Genomic DNA, 22,510 nt, shown 5'->3' on the forward strand with positions numbered 1-22,510 from the left:
GGGGGGCAGAGGATGGGAGAGTTGGGTGGGGCATGGGGTCTGGGGTTAGAGGATGGGAGAGTTGGGTGGGGCATGGGGTCTGGGGTAGAGAATAAGAGCTGGGGAATGAGGTCTTGGGGCGGGGGTTTGGGGTAGGGGATGGAGGCTAGGGGCTGCACTTGAGGATGTCAGGACTTTTTTGCTATACCCTGTCTCAGGACCACCGAGGCTGCCTCCCTCATTGTACAGATGAGAAAGCAGATGGGACTCCAGGGAGGGTCTGAGGCCCCAGAGCCACCTTAAAGATCTTTGTGTAGACTTAGCATTTGTCAATGCTTGGATGGACCTGCACAGGGCTTGCCCTCCCTCTGATTTCTCCTTTTTCTCTTCTCCCCTTTCCTTCCCACTTCATCGTTGAATGAAAGTGTTTATGTTCTCACCTAGCTGTGTGTGTGCAAATGTGCATGAATGTGTATGGCATGCATGTGCACACATGTGTGTGCACGCACTGTGTGTGTACATGCATTTCTGTGAGTGCATGTGCTTGTGTGCAGGCGTTCATACGTGCCTTTATGTGTGGAGTGTGTGCATGCATGTACCTTGCACTTGTGTGCATGCTCACACGTGTGTTCATGTGTGGTGTGTGTCCACATATGTGCACTGTCTTATGGTGTGTGCATACATGTGGGCACACGTGAGCATGTGTACACATGTTTGTTTGTGCACTGCACATGTGTGCATGCATGTGGGTATCTAGGCCTTGTTTACCAGTGTTGTCCCCCCCCGGGAAGTCAAGTCGGGGCTCAGCGTCCACGTTTGGGGCACGTTTACTCTGCTTAGGTTGGTCTTTAACAGGAAGACTTGGAAGTCCTCCATGAACAGCAAGAGGGATGCAGGGTCCAGCAATAGACTGGGCTTGAGTTTGACTGCTGCTGGTCTCAGCCAATGTCAGCCCATGTGGGGATGGGGAGAAGGAAAGGAAGCAAGCCTTTAGGAAGGACCTACTATGTGCCAGTGACTGTCCTAAGCACTCATGTGACCCTTACAGCAACCCTAGGAGGTAGAGGCTATTATTATCCCTGTTTTACAGTTGAGGAAACTGAGGCAGGCAGGGGCTAAGGGTCTTAGGTGGCTTTTGCGTTCCAGGCCTCCTGACTGCAGACCCAGCCCTCTATCCACTGTGCCACCGGCTGTGCCTGCTGAGCCCTGGGATTGCTGTCCCCATTATTCTGAGCCGGGCCTTGCTCAGTGCTCTGAAGGTGGGGTGCCAGCCCCAGCCCCAGGGGCAGGCCCCTCCTCATCAATCAGTAAAGGGATAATGGAGAAGTGATTTGAGAAATTGAGGGCTAAGGGATGACAGGAAATGTAGACCAAAGCAGGCTTTTGAGGCCTCATCTGCCCTCCTGTTAGGTGGGTGTCCTACGTGGAAGGCACAGGCAGCAGGCCTGGCTAGTGCAGAGGGTCCTGGCCTTGGAGTCAGAGGGTCTGAATTCGAATTCCACTTACTTTCCATAAGATGACCCTGACAGAAGTCAGTTCACATTTTGAACTCTCAGTTTCCATATCTGTCAAATGAGGCAGTTGGACGGTATCTCTGGCTCTAAAACTGTTCCCTGGTGGACCTGGGGTCTGAGTGGACCCAGTCACAGAAGTCCTGGGAGGGCAGAAGTCAGCCTGGGTCTATGGGATTGGTCGGGGCGTCTGGGTGCCAGTGTTTCTTGTGCCCTGCCTTGAGGGCCTCCCAACCCTCCCCCAGGTATGCAGGCTTGGCAGGAAACCACACCTTGGTAATGCAATCAGCACGCCATTACTGGAACACCTGCTTCCCCTTCTTCAGCTCTCCCTTCTGCAGAAAGAAGCTGAAACAATCCATTCAGCTGATCCTCAAAACCATCAGCAAGACGGAATCCAAACAACAGGTGGGCGCTAGGACCCAGAAGGTGGGACCAGCCCAAGAGGGCGGGGGCAGGTGCTCAGTGGGCATGGCCAGGTGCCCAGAGGGCAGGGCCAGTCCCAGTGTGAACTCTAGGAAGAGCGAGTGATGCTGGCCTTGGTGCAAGGTGGTCCCCAAGCTGTCCTTGGAGGGGAAGGAGCTGAGGATGTCAGAGCCTTCCTGGCTTGGGCATCACAAGACAAGAGGGAACAGAAGCCAGTGCCACCAGTCAGTGGGGCAGGAAGGGAGACGACAGGAACAAGCAGTGGGAACTCTGTGAAGGCTTTGTCCGAAGGCTTTTTGAAGTGGGGGTAGATATGGTTAGAGCTGGTGGGAATGGATTAGAGAGGGGGTTGGGGGAGGGAGGGCAGGAGCCAGGGGAGTATTGTCCTAAGTGGACAGGAGGGAATGCACAGGAGAGGAGACTGAGGCAGAAGCTACAAGATCTAACCCCTGGTAGGCTAGGGTGGGGAAGAGGGACAGAGAAGGTGAACCTGGGTGCCTAGAAAGAAGGTGGTGCTTTTGGACCAGATGAGGAGTTTGGAGAAGAGAGAGGAATGGAGGGAGGGAGGAGAAGGGGAGCTCCTTAGGATGCACTGTGTTTGAGGGGCTCCTGGGACATCCATCCGCTGCTGGTGATCGGGACTGGGGGCCATCATCAAGGCAGAGCTGGAGAGAGCCTTAATCCAAACGCTTTTTACACAGACAGATGAATTGCTTTGCCCAGAGTCCCAGCTAGTAAGCGTCTGAGGCAGGATTACCCCTTAGACCATGCTGAGGAGGCCTGGGTGTGTTAACGTGGTTGTCACCTGCCAAGAGGTGATACTTGAACCCATGGGAGAGGGGTCAGAACAGGCCTGGTAGCACCTGCTGCTTGGCATAACCAAAGCAAGACTTCAGCCCAAGCGATTGAACGGTGTCTCCCCTCCCTCTCCCATGGTGACCTAGGTTTTGGGGCACCTTGACATAGCCCCCCCCCCGGCTGTCCAGGCTTCCTGGCTTCCTCTCTAGTCCTTTCTTTCTGGACCTCTGTGGCCATAGGGTTATGCTATCTTAATGCCCTTGCATGTGGCCTGGGGACACCTCCTCTCAGGTGGTGATAACCAATGAGGCTGGTCCCAATGCCCAGAGTCCTATCAAGGACACCATTGCACACTGGGCTTGTGGCACCAAGACTGTTTTGGCTTCCCTTCCCCCTTCCTGTTCCTGGCTCCTGCTGCCACAGACCCAAATTTCCCTCTTGGCTACCATAAGATAAAGGAGGGGCCATATGAGTAGGAGGAGAGAGTGTTGTCCAGGAACCAAGAGAAGGGGAGGGCAGGGTGGGAACTGCTGAGGACCTGCCCCCAGACTTGACACTGCCACTCAGGGGCAGATATCAGAGGCTGAGCATGAAGCAACAGAGGACCAGACAGCTGGAGTGTGGCTCTGTGGAGAGACACCAGAAAGCAGCCTCACCAAAGGCAGAACCCTAGGCCTGTCTGGAGATAGTGGGAGGGATGGGTGAGAGGGAAGAGAGGGGGCTAGGCAGCCCTTGTAGGGTAGGCCTTGACCACAGCTCTTTGAAGGCTCAGGAGAAGGGGGCTGAAGAGGGAGGGACTTTGAGGAGAAGGCAGAGGGAAGAAGGGATTTCCTAACTTAGGGCCTCAGGCAGAGGCAGGAGTATAGGCTTCCATGGTGAGTGAGGGATGGGAAGGGGAGAAAGCTCTGGTCAGGCACCTCAGGTGCTGCCATCCAAGGTACCCACCCAGACTGTGCCTCTGCCCAGGGTCTTTGGCCCTTGTAAGTTCCCATCTGTGAAGCCCCGAAGGGTCTCTTGGGGGCTTTATTGATTCTTCCTCCCCAGCCCAACGCTGTTTCTGCTCATCTAGAGCTTGTGAGGGGATCAGAGAGGATGGAGATTGGCAGAGGATAAGCACAGTGCCAGCTGTCCTTTGTTCATTCTCTGTAGTGTAAAGAAAGTTCCTTGACTCTGCACCAGTGGCCTAGCATGGACCTCCAGTACAGCAGCAACACCGACGGTCACTTCCAAGAAGGTTTGCAGACATCCAGTGCCTTCGTGCATGTGTGGGGGGGGGGGGAGAAGGGGGTGGGGGGGAGGGAGAAGGGGTTGTGTGTGGGGGGGAGAAGGGGGTGTGTGGGGTGTGTAGATGTCTGTGCACTTGTAGCTCCACGTGAACAGAAGCACAGACACAGGGGTGTGGCTGGGAGCCACGGGGGAGGCAGAGGAGGGACATTTGCACCACTCTGGGAGCCCCTCGGGACTTTGAAATCTCAACAAGACTATGCCGCCAATGCTTCCAGGCTGCCTCTCCACTAATGAGGTGGTCTTCCTAAAGGAATCTGTGTTGCTGTCCTGCTCAAGAAACTTCAGTGACTCCCTGACACCCAAAGTTAAAATATAACGTCCTCAGCTTGGCAGCTAAAGCCTTGTCCAAGGGGGCTCCAGTCTTCAGTTTCCCTCCGCTCACTGTATTCTCACCAACCTGGCCATCTCGTCCTTCCCTGAACTCTGCACCTCATCTCTCAGCTCCATGCCTTTTCCCAGGCTAGCCCCATGCCACCCTCTTCTCCACCTCCCAGGGCTCAGCCCAGGAGCCAGACCCATTCTTCCCGCAGCTGACCATCTCTCCCTCCTCAGTTTTCTTTGGACCATACTTGTCTAAGTGGTGAAGTATGCAGAGCGTGGTCCTGGAATCAGGAAGTTCTGAGCTCAGTTCCAGCTTCAGCCACCTCCCCACTGCCTGCCTCAGTTTCCCCATCTGTGATAGTGCTTCTGTCCCACGGTTGTCATCAGGATCTAGTGAGATGATTGTAAACCACCCAGCACGGTGTCTGGCATATTGTTGGGGTGATTGCTGAGTCATTCAGTCAAGTACAGCTCTTCAGGACTGTAGAACGTGGCAAAGATCCTTGAGTGGCTGGCAATTTCCTTTTCCAGTGGATTGAGGCAGACAGAAGTGAAGTGACTTGCCCAGGGTCACACAGCTAGTGAGTGTCTGAGGTCAGATTTGAATTCAGGTCTTTCTGAATCCAGGTCCAGGGCTCTGTCCCCTGACTCACCGAGCTCCCTCCACCTGGCATACAGCAATTGCCATATAAAATTGTTAATATCGCCATCTTCACACCTTTCACCCCCCCCCCCAAGGGGAGGCATGCCCTTTGGCCTTGTGGACAGAGGGCCATACTCATATGTTGAGTAACTAAACAATGAGGAATGTGGGAAAGGGATCGATATTTCCCAAAATGCTTTAGAAACCGAAGGCTCCCAAGCACTAATAGCGATGGTGCACTTCCTAGGTTAAGACAACAGGATAAGAAAATTCACATGAAAGAAATAAAGGTCAGAAAAATCAAGGGAAATTTGGAAAGTAAAGGGATCGAGGGAACTCGTCCTATCGGTTATAAAGAATCCATGAAATCAAACCAACAGAAAGGCTGGGAAGTAGCCCCAGTGTGCCTGGCGTTGTGCTGAGCTCTGGAGCCTGAAGGATAAGCCTGAATAAGCCCCTGCCTTTGTCAGGAGTACACACACACGCGGGCTCACACACTCACACGCACTCACACACACGCGCGCACACACACACACTCACACGCACTCACACACGCGCGCACACACACACGCGGGCGCACACACTCACACGCACTCACACACCCGGGCGCACATGGACCGGGCAAACCTTACGACTGAAAGACACCAGCTAGGACTTCCCGGGTGAGGTGATGGTGATGTCCTTACCCGTCCCGAGTTCGGGCCTTCAGACAGCTGGCAGAGTCTGCGTTGGCATCAGCAAGACCTCCTCTCCCCAAGCACTGTCAAAGATTTCAACCTGAGATGCAAGATGGTCCCTTTCATGTTGCTGGGAAATGCCTCTTTTCGAACATTCAAGTGTGCGATCAGTAGAAAGAGAAGTCAGTGGGTAACGCTGACGTTGGCTCTCTCCCCCCCCCAGGTACTGAGGATGACGTCACCCTGAAAACGGCCCTCTACGGGCTCTTGTACCACATGCACGCCGATCAGAACGACCTGCAGGGTGGACTGCGGACTTTGGAGGAAGCCATACAGGTGCTGCCCCGCACTGGCCACCGACTGTAAGTGCATCCCTGGACTCGTGCTCTGGGCTTGCTGCAGACCGCAGTCCTGAGGGGGCCGCCGGGGCAGGCACAGAGGGAAGGAGGAGGGTCTCGTGTGGATCCCGCAGAGGCAGACAGGACCAATGACATCAGTCTTGGAGCACTGGCTGTTCCTCGACGTCCTGTAAGCTCTCCATCCCAGCCGGGTGACCGGGCAGGCTGCTCTGTCCGTCACCACGTTCTCCCAGCACTAACATTCGGATGGCCCCTCCAGCCTCCCCAGGTGCCCCCACCCTTGATTTCTCTTTTACAGTTTAATTTTCAAACACATGGTGATGGTGAAGGCCAAACTGGGCCAGAACTTCTCAATGGAGATCCAGAAGTTCAAGGACACCAGTGAGGACTACTTGTCGCACATGTGGCACTGCCTGGCCTTCAGCTCCAAGGACCTCCTGGGAAGTCTCTACTGCTACTATAATGCCATCCACGCGCTGCAGGTGCGCTCTGGGTACCCCGAGGGTGGTCAGGGGCGATGCTTTCCTGCTCAGATTTGGGTTATGGAGGCCAGCAGGGTGGAACTGGGGACCTGAGGGTCCCTTCTCCTCTGTAAAGCCAGGGGAGCCATGTTGGCCCCAGAAATACGAGGCACTGTGCTCTCTTGAGTGGGCCACCCCCCTTGCAGGGGAAGGCTGCTGCTGAGGGACTGAGCCTGGGATGCTGTCTGGGCCTCTTGGAAGGGATGCTAGTGAGGACAGGACATCCATCCTGGCAGTGGTAGAGACGGGTCGGGGAAGGGCACACAGGCTGCAGGAGGCGGTCAAGGAGAGGCTGCTCATGCCAGGGAAAGGGGTCCACTGCCCACAGCAGCAGGGAGGTGGCTGGATGGGGCAGCTAGGGGGCGCCATAGTGCACACAGCGCTGGGGTCCTCCTGACTGACCGTGCATAGGTCAAGAACTCTTTTCACAGGGCTTGGCATACAGCAAGCCTTTAATAAATGAGAAGATGAATGAAAAAGCATGAATTAGGCTGCGCTCTGTGCATGCTTGTGTAAGCCCCTGAGGTACAAATAGGAAAAGTCAGACTTGACTGTTCTCAGGGGTCTAATGTTCTAATCGGGTTGGCTGCAGCGCAAGGGCAGGGAGGCTCGAGAGAGCAGCGGCCGGTGGATGGCAGGGCCCAGAAGTTCTTAAGCAATGACAGGGGCCCGGGCCTGCCACACAGAGAGGCGGGGCAGATGGAAAGGCCTGGCGCTCTTCTGGTGGCCTCTCATCTCACCCAAGATCACCTGCCTGGGAAGAGGGGAAAGGGGAAAGCAAAGGCAGAAACCCCTTTCCCCCAGAGTTTTGGGACAGCCCAGGGCCAGGACAGGGGCAGTTTGGGGGAGGCAAGTCTTCGAGAATAGAGGGGAAGGAGCAGAGGTCCTGGGGGAGCATTTTTGCTGCCTGAAATGACCGGTTTGCTTTTCGGTCTTTTTCTTCTAATGAACAAAAGTCGGTTTTGCCTTTGTGACTGTGTGCTTAGCACAGCTCCCAGCACACAGTAAGTAGGAGCTGAATAAATACTTCTCAACTGACTGGTCTGGCTAGAGGGTGAATTCTCCAACAAAAACACCCTGGGGGACCCTGGGCTCTTGAGTAAGGACAGTGAGGGACACCCCTGGTGGTTTGTCCAGCGCTCCCAGGGACCAGCCTTCATTTATTTCCTTGGAAAATCCCATTCATTTCAACAACAGCCCTATGGGCATTTATTAATCTCCACCACAACTCAGACTTTCAGCTGCCTCGTGTGGGTTTGTCAGTGGGTCAGTCTGTTCCTTGAGGTTTCTTTGTTTCTTTCCTCCAAGAAACCCGAGAGCACCTGGAAGAAGATCGGTTACCTGATGGAGTTCTCCGAGTGGCTGTATTACAATCAGTTTCCTATTAACAATGTCTTCTTCCACCTCAACTGGGCCATCAGCCTCCTGCTCAGCATGAAGACACCAGACAGCTTGATGGGGGAGAGGGGCATTTCACCGATCCCAATGGAAGATTCTGGTGTGGAGGAGGAGAAGGATTCGGCTGGTACATGTTCCCTGGCCAGGGGCTCCCCCTTCTCTGGTTCTCTCCTCTGCTCAAGGAGGGCCACTTCTAAACCCCCCCCCCCATAAACCCTGCCCCATTGAACACCATCAGATGATCTGCAAGCCCAGTCAGAGTCAAGAAACACAGATTACATCTGCCCTCTGTGCCAGGCATTGCACCTGGCACTGGAGATACAAAGAATCAGAAAAACATGTGCTACCCTCAAGGAGTGCATAGTCTAAAAACGGGAGAGTAGTTGTCATTTCAGTGGCATCTGACTTTCTGTGATCCCACCTGGAGTTTTCTTGGCAGAGATACTAGAGTGGTTTGCCCTTTCCTTCTCCAGCTCATTTTACAGATGAAGAAGCTAAGGCAAACAGAGTTCAGTGACTTGCCCAGGGTCACACAACTAGTAAGTGTCTGAGGCCAGATTTGAACTTGGGAAGAGGAGTCTTTCTGACTCCAAGTGCTCTATCCACTATGGAGTCACCTAGCTGACCTCTAATGGGAGAGATAACACATAAAAAGAAGTTAAAGGGAGAGGGGTGGAGGTTGCCCAGCACAAGGTTTCAGATTTGATTTCATCTTACAGAATCAGGAGTTTTATGGATATCATGACATCCAGCAAGGTAGCCAGGTGGGAAATGGTGAATTGAATTCTCTGGATGACCTCCTTAAAAGGTGGAGGATCTGGGAGGAGCTCTCTTATCTACCCCTCCATCCTCTCCAGTCAGAGGGAAGGTGGCCAGGGAGTGCTTAGGAGGGAGGAGTCATCCTGTGAGTATGTAGAATCAAGGCTGAAACAATCCCTGACCTCAAGGACCTTCCATCCTATCATTCAGGAAACACAGTAAGGAGATAAAGTGCAAAATCCAAACAGTAACACCAGGAAGTTTGGGGAGGGATCTCAGAAGGCTTCCTGGAGAAGGGGATGTTTGAGCCAAGCCCTGAAGGAAGTGCCAGAGTGTGAAGGCATGGGACTGGGGAGGAGGAAGGAGGGAAAAGAGAGAAAGGGGAGGGAAGGAGAAGGAAAGGGGGAGGAGATAGACAGACAGAAGTGTAGCGCCAATGCAATATTTACAGCACCAACAATCACAGTAGAGACTGTGACTCTAACTATCTCATAATGTTCGATAGTATAATATGCCAAACTCTCCAGATAAAGGATAAAATTGAAGGATTTATTTAAACACCAGAAAACCAAATCCCAAAACCAGTAAGCCCAAGTACCAAAGATATTCAGAAGCCATAATAATGCCGAGAGCCACAGCATCCTTTAGCCTTCCCACAAACCAATACACGATCAATATTTACTCACAAAACTCTCTATCTCTTTGCCTAAGCTCTTCCTCTGTCTCCAACTGACTCCAACTGTCAGACTCGTTCTCTGTCTACCAGCTTCTCTGTGGGTTTTGCCTCTTCTCAGCAAACTCCTCCCACCACAGGCTCCAAATGACTACAATCAGCCTATCAGGAGGCAGAGTTTATCTTCACAGCGGGGAAGCTTCAGACTCCCCCTAGGTCTATTAAGGGTTGGGAAAGATCTTCAAATCCCCATTCCCATTATAAGAGGGAGGGGGCAGGTGATGCAGGTGATGATTGAATACCAAGCAGAGGATTTTATATTTGATCCTGGAGGTGATAGGGAGTCATTTTTGAGGTTTACTGAGTAGAGAGTGACATGATCTCAGCAGAGGTTAGGAAGGGGAAGCCCTCCAGTGAGAGGAAGAGGGACTGATGTGAATAGAAGACAGAAAACCTTGAAAACATCTTCCCTTTTATCAATGTGCAGGCTGTGGCTCATCCTTCAGCACCCCGGCCAGCGACTTTCTCTTTCTCTGCCTGAAACTGCAGCTTGTCGGGCCAGTGCCTTGGACTGAGCGAGGGTAGCTAAGGTCTCTCTTGCTTTCTCCTTCCTGATCTTGAGCCTCAGCAGCTGTATCAGCAATGCCATATTCACAATGCCTATAGAGATTACAAATATGCTGATATAATTATCGATCACAAAATACATCATGCTTGCCATATGGGGAAATAAACTAGAAAATTTATTAAGATACCAAAAGACTGAGTCCCAAAACCAGAAAGTGAAAGCCATCAGAGTAGTTATGATATTGGCACAGATAGATAAAGTAGAAAGCACCCACATTTTCAAGCCTTTAAAACAGAACAGGCTACCTCAGGCAAAGGTCCTCCTCTCCCCACTCACAGCAACCACCCAGCGTCCGGGAAGCGCGCTCCCAGCAGCTCCGGCCCCTGGCAGTGCTCAGCAGGAGTCCTTAGCAGAAAGTCCTTAGCAGTCCTAACTCAAAAAAAAAAAAAAAAAAAGCGCCCCCCCCCCCCCCCCCCCCCCCCTTCCGCCCCCCGCCTCCCTCCCCCCCTGCCAACCGCAGCCAGCCACTGCAGGACCGCTAGCTCGGCTTTCGCTTTCTCTGGCTTTCACTTTCACTTGCTCTGCCCCTTCCTGCTACGTCAGCACGTCCATGGGGCATGGAAGATCTTTAAATCCCATAACCCTTACAGCAGCTCATGCACTCCACTCCAGATCTTGAGTGTTGGCCATTTCTTCTCATTCTTCTTTTCATTCCAATGAGGGTTCTCCTTGGCAGAGAGAGCAAGCTCAGGTAAGTCACTCCAACCCCTACCCAGAGCGCCCTCCACTGTCGTCTTTGTCGCTGCTGAGCCACAGCTGCCCCAATGTCATCCCAAGGACCCTCCTCTTTGTCCTCAGGCTTCTTACAAATTATGGCTCACCTGATCCTACTTGCATAGGACTTAGACCATGAATCCACTCTCTGTTCCCTGCTTAAACCTCGATCTTCCTGACCTGTTCTCTTAAACTCTAAACTGGCTGGTGAGACCCCTGTGCATCCACATCGGGCTCCAGCTTTCTCTCCCTTTTCTTGCTTATATGACTAGTTTCTCTTTGGGTCTTTAGAAGTTTATTCTTGAGAGTTTCTCAGCCCTCCTGGGCAGACTTCCCTTTTGGAATTTTCTTTAGTTCATGGGATCTTACCTACATTTTCTCTGAACTTCATGAAATTTCCTTTTAAGGAAAAACTTCCCTGTTGTGGAAGGATTTGTTTGTTTGGGGGCGGCCATTTGTTGCTGCTGCTATTTCTGTGGAATCCGTAGAAATGCAATCCAATGATTCTCTGATTTTACTTTCTAAAAATTGAGAGTACATGTCAGACCATGACTGGATTTCTTCCCTGTCAAAGTTCTTACAGATGTCCATCATTTATACCCCCACAATAAGCTTCTTCTTGTTAGCAAGTGTAAGATCCAGGAGAGAATTATGACTTGCTTGTTCCTCCACCTTTTGAAGGGGCAGGGAGACACTGCTGCTACTTTCTGGTTGGTTGATCCCATCTCTCTCTATTATGCCATGCCAGGTTGGCAGTCACTTTTCTGAACTCCTTCTGGCCTCTTTCCTCTTCTGACCAGGAGGTCTGTGCTTCTTTTTGGTGGCAATTTTTCTTCTGTCTCTGCGGATCCTCTCCCAAGTCTCCACCATCACGCCGCTCCCTTGTATTTTCTGGATTTCCTCCCATGTGTATGTGACACTGCCCCTCGTTCCCTTTGCATGCCTTGGGCACTCTCTTCCTGAGCTGTAGTTGGTTCTCGGGCTCCTCGTGCCATGAGGAGCATCCAAGTCCTATTTGATTTCTTGCATTCAAAAATCTCAAGTTTATCTTACTTGTGACATGAATGCTTTGCTTGTGGATGGGCATCTGAGGCATAGAATGAGCTACCAGGCCAAGGCATCTGATGAAGCTCCAGCCACCACGCTAGTGCTGGCCCTTGGTATTGAAAGCCTGGGGCTCCTGAGTGATGAGCTCACTGCCAGAAGCCCTGTGTGGTAGATCAAAAACCACGAGGGGAAGCCTGGAAGTGGGAGGTGAGCAGGGCAGAGGGTTAATTAAGGACTTCATATCCTTTCCATCCACTCCTGACTTCTCCTTTAATTGAAGCTGCCACTGTCCTCTCTGAGACCCAGTTTATCTCATTTCAGAAGAGCTCTGTGAAATGGTGCTCGTTAAGCTTGGGGTTTATTTTTGTTTTGTAGAGAAGCCATCTTCAAACCAAGAGGGACCATTGAAAGAATCTTCTGAGGCAGCTCCAAAGGTGACCTTGGAGACCTTAACCAGTGTGAGGCAGCTGGAGACGCTGGCCTATGCCCACATGCTCCTGGCACTAGTGGTGGGGAGTGGGACTTCCCAGTATGAGGAGAATTGTTTGGTGGCCTACAGATACATCATGCGCATTTGGGAGGTAAGAAGCCAAAGCTCCATGCACCAGTGCTCTCCTTTGGCAGGGGCTGCCACTGTTGATACACAGAAGTTTGAACTGTGGCATGATGTCTTTAGGGGAACAAGGGTAGGCCTGGAACCCTGGGGCTTGAGAGGCTGACTGACCTATGGGACTGCCTGGTCAGCCAGGTACAGGCCAGACCCTATGCAGATCCCTAGAGACGTCAGGTTGCCTTCTCTTCCAAGAACTCCTCAACTATCAATTCCCAGCAAGCTGGGCTTCAAGCCCAGTCCACTTTCCTTCTTCTAGGTCACACATTCACATCCTTTGCTTTGGTCAACACAGCACTGCCCTGTGACATTGTTTCAATTTTTAAAAATACTAACTAGTTAATTGATGAATAACTACTTTTCAAATAATTGACTTGCTTTGAGTCAGTGAAAATCTGTTTAGGTTCCAGGAGCCAAGATGGCAGAGAAACATTCAGCCAAGCTCTCCTAAATTCCCCTCCAAATAACTTTAGAACAATGCCACAAATCAGGTTCTGTGGTGGCAGAACCAATGCAAGGTTAGGGTGAAGCAATTTTCTAACCTCAGCAAATTTACGAGGTCACTGGAAAAGGTCCATCTCACCAGCATAGTGGTGGACCCAAGAACTTCAGTTTAGGCAATATAAGCTTGGGGATGGTTGCATTGGCTGCAGCAACTATGGAAGCTCTCAGTCCAGAGATGGTGGGGGAATAAGGTGGGACAACTGATCAATAGATTTAAGGGGACCTTTTGCTGGAGCTGGTTCTGGGGACCTATTGCATTGCTTATGTGCAGTTCTAGATTGCAATCCCAGGACCAAAATATGTAATAGATAGCACTTGTGGCAAAGGGCCCTGATCAGCATTGGATGGTGGAGAGAAGTGCTTGTGGTCACTTCCAGGGATGAAGGTCAAGTTCTCTGTTCCCAATTCCAAGATAGAGGGGAGCAATAGCAATTATAGCTACAAGAGAGTGGGGAACCTTGTCACAGTCCCAGGGCCAAGAGGTGCACTAACACTGGTGGCTACAGGGGAACAAAATCCATTCCTGGGTAAAGACCAGAGCATAGGCCAGGAGAGCAGTGACCACACTTCTCATTAAATTATACCATCTTGGAAGAACCAAATGCCTACAGAGCCCCAGAGCTAGCTATGAAAATAGCAACATGAAAAGCCTGAGCCTTGCGACAGAGCCACCTCCATCCCATGAACAGAACCCAACTTTAATATTCAATTAAAAGTCAAGAAATAGGCCAGGGAAATGAGTAAACAACAACAAATCTGGCCATAACAAGTCACTGTGATAGCAGGAAATATCATTACACAAACTCAGAGGAAGACAACAGAGTCAAAACAGCTACAGGCAGAACCTCAAAGAAGACTGTTAATTGGCCACAGGCCTCAAAAGAATTCCTGGAAGAGCCCCCCCCCCCAAAAAAAAAATTTTTTTTTAAATTAAATAAAAGAGGTAGAGGAAAAAATTAGGAAAAAATGAGTGATACAAGAAAATTATGAAAAGAGAGTCAACAGCTTGATAAAAGAGACAGAAAATGCTGAAGAAAATGATTTCTTAAAAAATAGAAATGACCAAATGGTAAAAGAAGCACAAAAATCCGATGAAGAGGAGAATGGCTTAAAAAGCATAATTGACCAAATGGAGAAAGAGCTACAAAGGGTCACTGAAGAAAATAACTCCTTGAAAGTTAGAATTGGCCAAGGGTAAGCTAATGACTCCATGAGACATCAATAAACAATGAAACAAAGTCAGATAAATGAAAAGCTTGAAGAAACAGTGAAATATCTCATCAGAAGAATAACTAATCTGGAAAATAGTGTGAGGAGACATCATTTAAAAATTATTGGACTACCAGAAAGCCATGATAATAAAAGAGGCTACACATCTTATTTCAAGAAATTATCAAGGAAAACTGCCCTGATATCCCAGAATCCCAAGGTAAAATATAAATTGAGAGAATCCAGCAATCATTTCCTGAGAGAAATCTCAAAGTGATCCCTTGGTTCTTGCGGTCCTCTCTCCCTTGGGGGATGAAATCTTGCTGACTGGACTGATCTCGAGCTCCTGCAGCGACAGTTTCCTGTTGATAAAACCTATCTCAGAAAGGACAGTTTGTCAATGCTTGGATGATCTCTTGGTTGGGATGGAATCACTCTAATTGCATGGCCCTTGGGCTGGTTTCTATTTGGTCTCCAAACTGCAGATGGACAGGGAGTTTGATGCCAAATGCCACTTGAGGAATCATCACTGATCGTCGTTGGTTCTCTTCCGAACATCCCAGGTCATCTCCTCCAGCAAGAATCCAGGAAATACAAGATGAGTCTTCTCAATGACTAACCTTGGTAGTCTCATTTGTTATTCTTGATCCATTTTCCCATCCTTCCTTGTACTCCCCTTGGCTTCCTGAATTCACATCTTTTACAATATCTTGTAATGGACAGTGAGATCAAACAGGACAGCTAGGCCAATTATAGTTTGATAGGAGGGTTTATTAACTGGCCGGGACTGCCTCTCAGACCGAGAGACAGTATCGAGCTTTCTGTTAGAAATAACTTTATAGACAATGTCATTACTAGTAACAGAGTATCAGCATTGTGTTCATTCAAGCAAAACTTTCTCAGTATTATTCTATTAAGAAAAAATCATTCCAAGTATTATTTGGGTTCAAGCAAAACATTTTCAGTATTATTTCTGTCCAAGCAAGACATTCTCAGTATTATTCTATTAAGACAAATTGTTACTATTATTTCTACTGAAGCGAAGTGAAGCCATAGTCCCTTAACAAAGCTTTGAATACAAACATAAACAGACCTGAATCCGTGGGAACCTGTGGCATGTTTTAGCAACACAGGTGAAACATTTCTTTACTATTGGAGCCTATTAGGTGGTTTCCAAGGGACCCAATAGGGGTCTCTTCTAGCAAGTTTAAAGGGGCTCTAGTGTATAATTTCTGGTGGGCACTTCAATCTCAGTGGCACCAAGTCCAGTTGTTATCCAATAATCATGGGAGATCTCTTTGCTCAAGTAAGTTTTCCCCATTGCCAGCCCCAACTGACATCTTTGCAGCTTCCCCTCATTGCTCCTGGGAATGCTCTTTGGGGTCAAAATGAAGAAAAAGTGATCATTCTTCCACATAATACTTAAACAGCTTTTTTCCAGTAAGCTATTCTTCAGCTATGACTCTCCCATATGATACTCCTGAGGTTGATTTTTGTTACTCAGTGTAAAATTTACATTTATCCCTGTTACATGTCACCCTTTGAGATTCAGACCAACACTCAAGGTTGTCATGAATCTTTTGTATCCTGACTCTGTCATCCAATGGGTTAGCTGTCCCTCCATCTTTGTCTTTTTTCCTATATGATGAGCAAGCCATCTGTGCTTTTCTCCAAGTTTGTAAGAATAGTATTAAATAGCTGGAGATCTGCCACATTAACCTTGGACATGAATAAGCATCAGCTGGGTCCCATCATTTAGCCAATTCCAAATCCATCTTATTATCTAACCCTCATCACACAACCATTTCAAGAGTTGCATGAAAAACTATCAAATACTTTGCTAAAATATAGATAAATCACACCTGAACATAGCTTTCTCCATAATCAAACAGTCTAATACATTACTATGTCACTTAAGGGGAGGAGAGGAGGGAAGGAGAGGGGAGGAGAGGATGAGCTGAGTTACCTAAGTGGACTTGGCCAGCTGGGTCACCATTCAGGCAGCTTGGACTATTCACTGGTTGTGGTTTGTCCTTCGTTCTCAAAAAGGACCATGACATCAGGGAGATTATGACATGACTTGAAATTGACTTTGAGCCTTAAACCCAATACATTCCAGATCTCATGGATTGGACAATAGGTCCCTGCTCAAGCACCACTTAATGATTATTTAAGTGGTGAATTTAAATTCTGGCTCAGAGTGAATGTAAATAGCAAGGGTTTCTCTTTTGGCCAGCAACCCTAAGAGTTTTCCCTTCCCAGTTTGATTTTTTTTAATTTATTAAAGGGGTCATCCCTTCACTCACTTGACTATTCATCAGAAAAGACCTTAACCTAAAAGGATCAGGGTCTCCCATTGCATTCTGGGTCATCTCTAGTCATTCTGATGAATACCTGGCCACTGGACCCAGATGGCTCTGGAAGAGAAAGTAAGGCTGGAGACCTTGCTCTCCCCTCCTTCACTCAAATCAAAGTCAGCTGCAAGTCATGTCATCATTTCCCTGATGTCATGGTCCTCTTTGAGAATGGACAAATGACCCACTTAAGGTGATGAACTTTATCTGCAGTGGCCATTTCTGAGAACCTTAAAAAGCAGAATTGGCCAAATGGAAAAAGAAGCAAAAAAGTCCAATGAAGAGAAGGATACCTTAAGAAATAGAATTGCTTTTTGGGATCTCTGCTTTCCTTTCTATGTGATTACTCACCATCACATTACAATACATTTGAGGGCTTTGCCAGGGATGAAGGTCAAGCTCTCTGTCCTATTCCTTGTCACCTTCACCAAGTTTGCTTCCTTCTGTAACACTGTTCTCCTCCTCAACTCTCAGCTCCTAGAGCTGGAAAAAATGGCCAGTCTGACTCCTTGCACAGCTGTGTTTTCATTCAGACTCTTGAAAGGGCCATCTCCTATTTGTTCCTGAAATTGCTTTCCTCCTCCTAGTCCCACAGCTACTGGCATCAGTGGCACTCTAGACCCACAACATGTCCAGTAGTGTGTAACATGTCCCATGAAAAGGAAAAAATAACATTTCAAGAGGAAAATGCTTCCCTACAAAAACCCCTTGGTCTTATTCCTCAATCTTTTTTCTCTCTTTTTTATTTTTTAGTTTACATCATTCATTTCCACAAGATTTTGAGTTACAAATTTTCTCCCCCTTTTTCCCCTACCCACCACCCTAAAACAGTGATCCCACTGAATATCCTCTCCCTGAATCTGCTCTTTCCCATATCTTCCCCCATCCCCTCTCCAACTTTCCAGTAGGGCATGGTGGATCTCTATGCCCCAGTGCCTGTATATCTTATTTCCGAGTTACATGTAAAATAATAATAATAATAAATAACTATTATTATTATCATTATATTTTTTTAAACATTTGAATTTAAAACTTTGAATTCCAGAAGCATTCCTTTCTTCCCTTGTCACCCACCCTTACTGGGAAGATAAGCAATTCAATATAAGTTGTACATGTGTAGCTATGAAAACATTTCCAAAGTGGATATATTGTGAAACACTGACTATGTTTCCCTCCAGCCTATCCCACCCCCACTTGTTTTATTCTCTACTTTGATCTTATCCCCTTTCCAAAAGTGAGTGCTTCCAACTTCCCTCCAACCCAGCCTGCCCTCCCTTTGATCATCACCCCTCTTATCCCCTTCCCCCCTACACTCCTGTAGGGTGAGATACCCTATTTAGTATGTATGTCATCCCCCCCCAAGCAAAATTCAATGATAATAAGGTTGACTCATTCCCTTTTGCCTTCCTGTTCTTCCTCTCCATTGTAACAGTTTTCCTTCGCCTCTTCTATATGAGATAATATACCCCATTCTGTCTCTCCCCATCTCCTCTCATTATATCCCTCTCTCACCTCTTAATTTCACCTTTTAAGTACCATCCCTTGGTATTCAATTAGTCCTGTGCCCTCTGTGTGTACCTGTACACATATATACACACACTCACATATGTATTCATATTCCCATATACCCTCCTATATAGACATATATATATGTATGTATACATATATGTATATATGCATTTCTATTTCCCTCAACTATTCTCATACTGAGAAAAGTTTAGTAAGTTGCAATTATTGTTTTTCCATGTAGGAATGTAAACAGTTTAACTTTGATAAGTTCCTTATGATTTCTTTTCCCTGTTTACCTTCTCATGCTTCTCTTGCTTCTTGTATCTGAATGTCAGATTTTCTATTCAACTCTGTTTTTTTTTCATCAAGAATGCTTGAAAGTCTTCTATTCCATTGAATGACCACATTTTCCCCTGAAACATGATACTCAGTTTTGTTGGGTAGGCGATTCTTGGTTTTAATCCCAGCTCCTTTGTCTTGCAGAATATCATATTCCAAGCTCTTAGATGCCTCAGTGTAGAAGCTGCTAGATACTGTGTTATTCTGATTGTGTTTCCACAATATTCAAATTGTTTCTCCCTGGCTGCTTGTAATATTTTCTCCTTGATCTGGGAACTCTGGAACCTGGCTATAATATTCCTAGGAGTTTTCTTTTGGGGATCTTTTTCAGGAGATGATCAGTGGATTCTTTCAACCTCTATTTTGCCCTCTGGTTCTAAAACATCAGCAATTTTCCTTGAGAATTTCTTGAAGGATGATTTCTAGGTTCTTTTTTTGATCATGGCTTTCAGATAGTCCAATGATTTCTAAATTATCTCTCCTAGATCTATTTTCCAGGTCAGTGGTTTTTCCAATGAGATATTTCACATTGCCTTCTATTTTTTCATTTGTTTGGATCTGTTTAATAACATCTTGATTTCTCATAAAGTCACCAGCTTCCATTTACTCCATTCTAATTCTGAAGGAATGATTTTACTCGTTGAGCTTTTGAGATTCTTTTTCCATCTGGCAAGTTTGGCTTTTTAAGGCATTCTTCTCCTCATTGCCTTTTTGAGCCTCTTTTGCCATTTGAGTTAGTCTATTTTAAAGGTGTTATTTTCTTCAGTCAGGTTGTTAACTCATTTTTTTTAAAGCAATCGGGGTTAAGTAACTTGCTCAAGGTTACATGGCCAGTTATTTATGGGTATGATGCTAAGTATTGGAGCCCAGATTTGATCTCCAGGTCATCCCGACACTGGAGCTGGTGCTCTTACTCGCTGAGCCACCTGGCCGCCCTTGTGTTGACCCTTATTTCATAATTTTCTTGCATAATTCTAATTTCTCTTCCCAATTTTTCCTCCACTTCTCTTATTTGGTTTTCAAAAATCCTTTTTAAGCTCCTCTATGGCCTGTAACCAACTCATATTTTTCTTGGAAGCTTTTGGTGCAGGAGTTCTGACTTTGCTGTCTTCCTCCTGTTCCATGCTTTGATCCTTTTTGTCCCCAAAATAGAAGTCTAATGTCAGATTTCTCTACTTGCTTTGCTTCTTTTTCTTGCTCATGTTGCCACTCGATTACTTGACTTTTGAGCTTTTTGCTACAGTAGAACTCTGCTACCAGAGAGGGGAGCTTTGTCCCAATCACTGGGGTTTTCTCAGCTGCTGGAGCTATTAGTTGGGTGCCTTCTCTGAAACCTCCACAAGCTCTGGCAAACTGGTCATGCATCCCATGACCTCCACCCTAGACAGTGATCCAGATCCAAGCATGTTAAAGTAAGAGCCATTACCCCTCAGAGTGGTTGCTTGGTCCCCCTACAATCTGCAGGCCCAGAGCTCTGAAGCAGACATGTGGCGGTGGCTTCATGGCCATGGTGCCTCAGCAGCTTCTCAGCTTCTCCCTCTGGGGGTAAGGGCCAGCCTGCACTCCTGAACTCCCGGTTCCCAGAGTCCACTCTGCACTGACCTCTCACTTTGTCCTTAGCATCTATGGGTTGATAATTCTGGAAGCTGCCACAGCTGCTGGTGATCTGAAGTTCCTCCAGCTGGCAGCTGCTTGTGGCCACCCTGAGGCTAAAACCTCTAGCTCATGAGGGGCTGGGATCTGCTCCCAGAATGCTTTGCTCACTCCTTCCTGCTGGCCTGCCAAGCTGTCTTCAGCGGGAAGTTAGCTTCTCTCTGTCATTTTGTGGATTCTGTAGCTCCAAAGTTTGTCTACAGTCATTTCTTACACGAATCGGAGGAGGTGGGAGCGGGAGCTGAGAGGAAGTCCTGTTTCAACTCTGATATCTTGACTCCGCCCCCTATTCCTCAATCTTTATAGACATCTTAATCAAGGTCTCCTTTCTGGGTGCTCCCAGAGGTGGGCCCTTCGTAGTCTTGTGGGGAATGAGATGGGTGGGATGAGAAGGAAGATCAAAGGACAACTCAAATAAAAGAAGCGAGATTTCTTCCCATGTGGTGTTCCTGTAATAGAGTGATCGACTCCACCAATGTCCTTGTTCTTATTTCATAAAAGGTCTGCTTGCCTTTGAATGAAGAAGCATCACCAGGCATCCCTGGAGAAGTTTCAGAGCTCCTGTTCCCCAGCCCTTTTTGAACTCCTGGGGAGTGGGAGGAAGTGTGCTCTGTGAGGATGTTCATTGCTAATGGGTTGGGCATTTGGTTTCCATTCTCTTGTCCAGGTCTCCTTAGAAACAGTGGGGAATATTCTTCTAACTTTCCAAGAAAGCCCAACAGAATCAAATGTACAGTCCCCAACCCTTAAAAAGGAAAAAGATAAGGGTAAAGAGGAGGAAAAGAAGGAGAAAGGCAAGGGGGAGAAGAAAGAGAAAAGCAAGGAGGAGAAGAAGGAGAAAGGCAAGGGGGAGAAGAAGGAGAAAGGCAAGGAGGTGAAGAAGGAGAAAGGCAAGGACAAAGACAAAGACAAGCAAAAGAAGCCCAGCAAAGAACTATCAGGGGTGAGCTGATTTCTCTTGGAAGGTGGCCCATCTTTGGTGAGTGAGTACAGTGGTGGGTCTCAAGACCCAGACACAGGTCGGGGGGGAGGCTCGTTTCCTGCAGGTGAGCAGTTTTCTCCCAGTGTTCTGGCCAGTCAGGAGGGAGGCACCTTGCTGCCAACCTCTGTGTGGCCAGGGTTCACATGTCCCCTCTGCCTGCACCATGCTGCATGTATGCTCCCAATTCTCTCCCAAGTGGAAGGCCAAAGAGAGAGGGAGCATGGTGTGGCTGGTTCCCCCCTTTAACCTCACCTGTCTGTGTCCTTTTCTTCTCTGAGAAATATAGTGTTAAAGAAATTAGCACCCAACTGTTATCCTGAGGAAGTGCCAGCCTCAGCATCACCCAAACAGGAACTCCCTTGGCTGGAAATGTCCATTTCTCCATCTCAGTAATTGCTAACTCATTCTCAGACATGGAAATAAAGTCAGAGGAAGGTAGACAGGACTGAGGTGTAGACACACACACACCTTCTTGCCACTTTCTGGTGTCCCAGGGCATAGAAAATAGTTGGCGCTCTTCAGAAGGGGTGAAGCAATTCACAAAGTTCACCCTTAGAGTCTACAGAGGGAGGAGATAAGGGCCTCTTGGCTCTGTTGCCAGTGGTCTTTGAGCAAACCTAGGAAGGGTGTCCCTCTTCTGATCCCATCCACTCATGATCACATCAAATGGCTGGGAAGAGGGACCTTTAGAGTTCTCCTGAGAAGCCCTACTGTGCTCACAAGGCTGCTTTATTAAGTGAGTGACCGTTTGGGGATTCATGGAGAAAACTGGTGCCTGGGGAAGGGAGAAACCATCCCTCCATTATTGGATATTGAGTTAATATTGATCTCCACCCTTGGCAGATCCAGTTGATAATGGCCAATAAGCCAATAGAAGCTTTGCCAGCCAGTGTGGAGGAGTGGGCTTTCTACCGCTGCCACAAAGAAGTAATCGCCCTCTTTGTCCAGGATGGCAGTGACTCCACCATCAATAGCAAAACAATCCTGAAACCTGTGAGTGATCCTTTGTTGCAATCTGCCTGCCTTGTTGGAGGCTGTGCCCTGGTCTACCAGCCCCTTCTCCAAGTGTCTGCCCCCTATGCCTTAAGACATGGATATGGTGGTAGTATAAGAAGTCAGAGCAGAAAAGGGGTATTTCTAAAGATGTGTGTGTGCACGCGCGTGAAAGAAAACAGTGTTCAGTATAGGAGGAAGGGAGATTTAGGCTTCTTGTGAGGCTCCTTCTGGGTTCTGGTTTCTGTTCTTTTACATGAGGAGGGAGAAGAGAAAAATTCACGCCCCTCCTTCCCTCTTTACTTCCTTCCTTCCTCCCTCCTTCCTCTTCCCTCCTCCCTTCCTCCTTCCCTTCTTCCCTTCCTTCTTTCCTTTCTTCCTCCCTCCTTCCTTTTCCCTCCTCCCTTCCTCCCTTGTTCCGTCCCTCCCTTCCTTCCTCCTCCCCCTTTCCCTCTCCCTCCCTCTCCTCCATCATTTCCTCCCTTCCTCCCTCCCTCCATTCTTTCCTTCCTCCCTACCTCTTCCCTCTCTCCTTTCTTCCCTCCCTCCCTTCCTTCTCCCTCTCTCCATTCCTTCCTTCCTTCCTTCCTTCCTTCCTTCCTTCCTTCCTTCCTTC

General features: G+C 48.2%; 1 protein-coding gene across 1 annotated transcript in view; it reads left to right on the forward strand.

Annotated features, from left to right (window-relative positions):
• The window catches only part of CFAP46 (cilia and flagella associated protein 46), a 144,937-nt gene that overhangs the window by 57,356 nt on the left and 65,071 nt on the right, over window positions 1-22,510 (forward strand). Inside the window, 9 exon segments of the mRNA XM_069101629.1 lie at window positions 1,736-1,898; window positions 3,864-3,948; window positions 5,866-6,004; window positions 6,300-6,483; window positions 7,831-8,047; window positions 12,117-12,322; window positions 20,587-20,686; window positions 20,786-20,862; window positions 21,745-21,894. Coding sequence (XP_068957730.1) covers window positions 1,736-1,898; window positions 3,864-3,948; window positions 5,866-6,004; window positions 6,300-6,483; window positions 7,831-8,047; window positions 12,117-12,322; window positions 20,587-20,686; window positions 20,786-20,862; window positions 21,745-21,894 — 1,321 coding nt within the window.

The sequence above is a fragment of the Petaurus breviceps genome, unplaced genomic scaffold (genome assembly GCF_028583685.1).
Source record: "Petaurus breviceps papuanus isolate PSGF00001 unplaced genomic scaffold, PetGlider_PUasm1.0 490, whole genome shotgun sequence".
Classification (NCBI taxonomy): domain Eukaryota; kingdom Metazoa; phylum Chordata; class Mammalia; order Diprotodontia; family Petauridae; genus Petaurus; species Petaurus breviceps.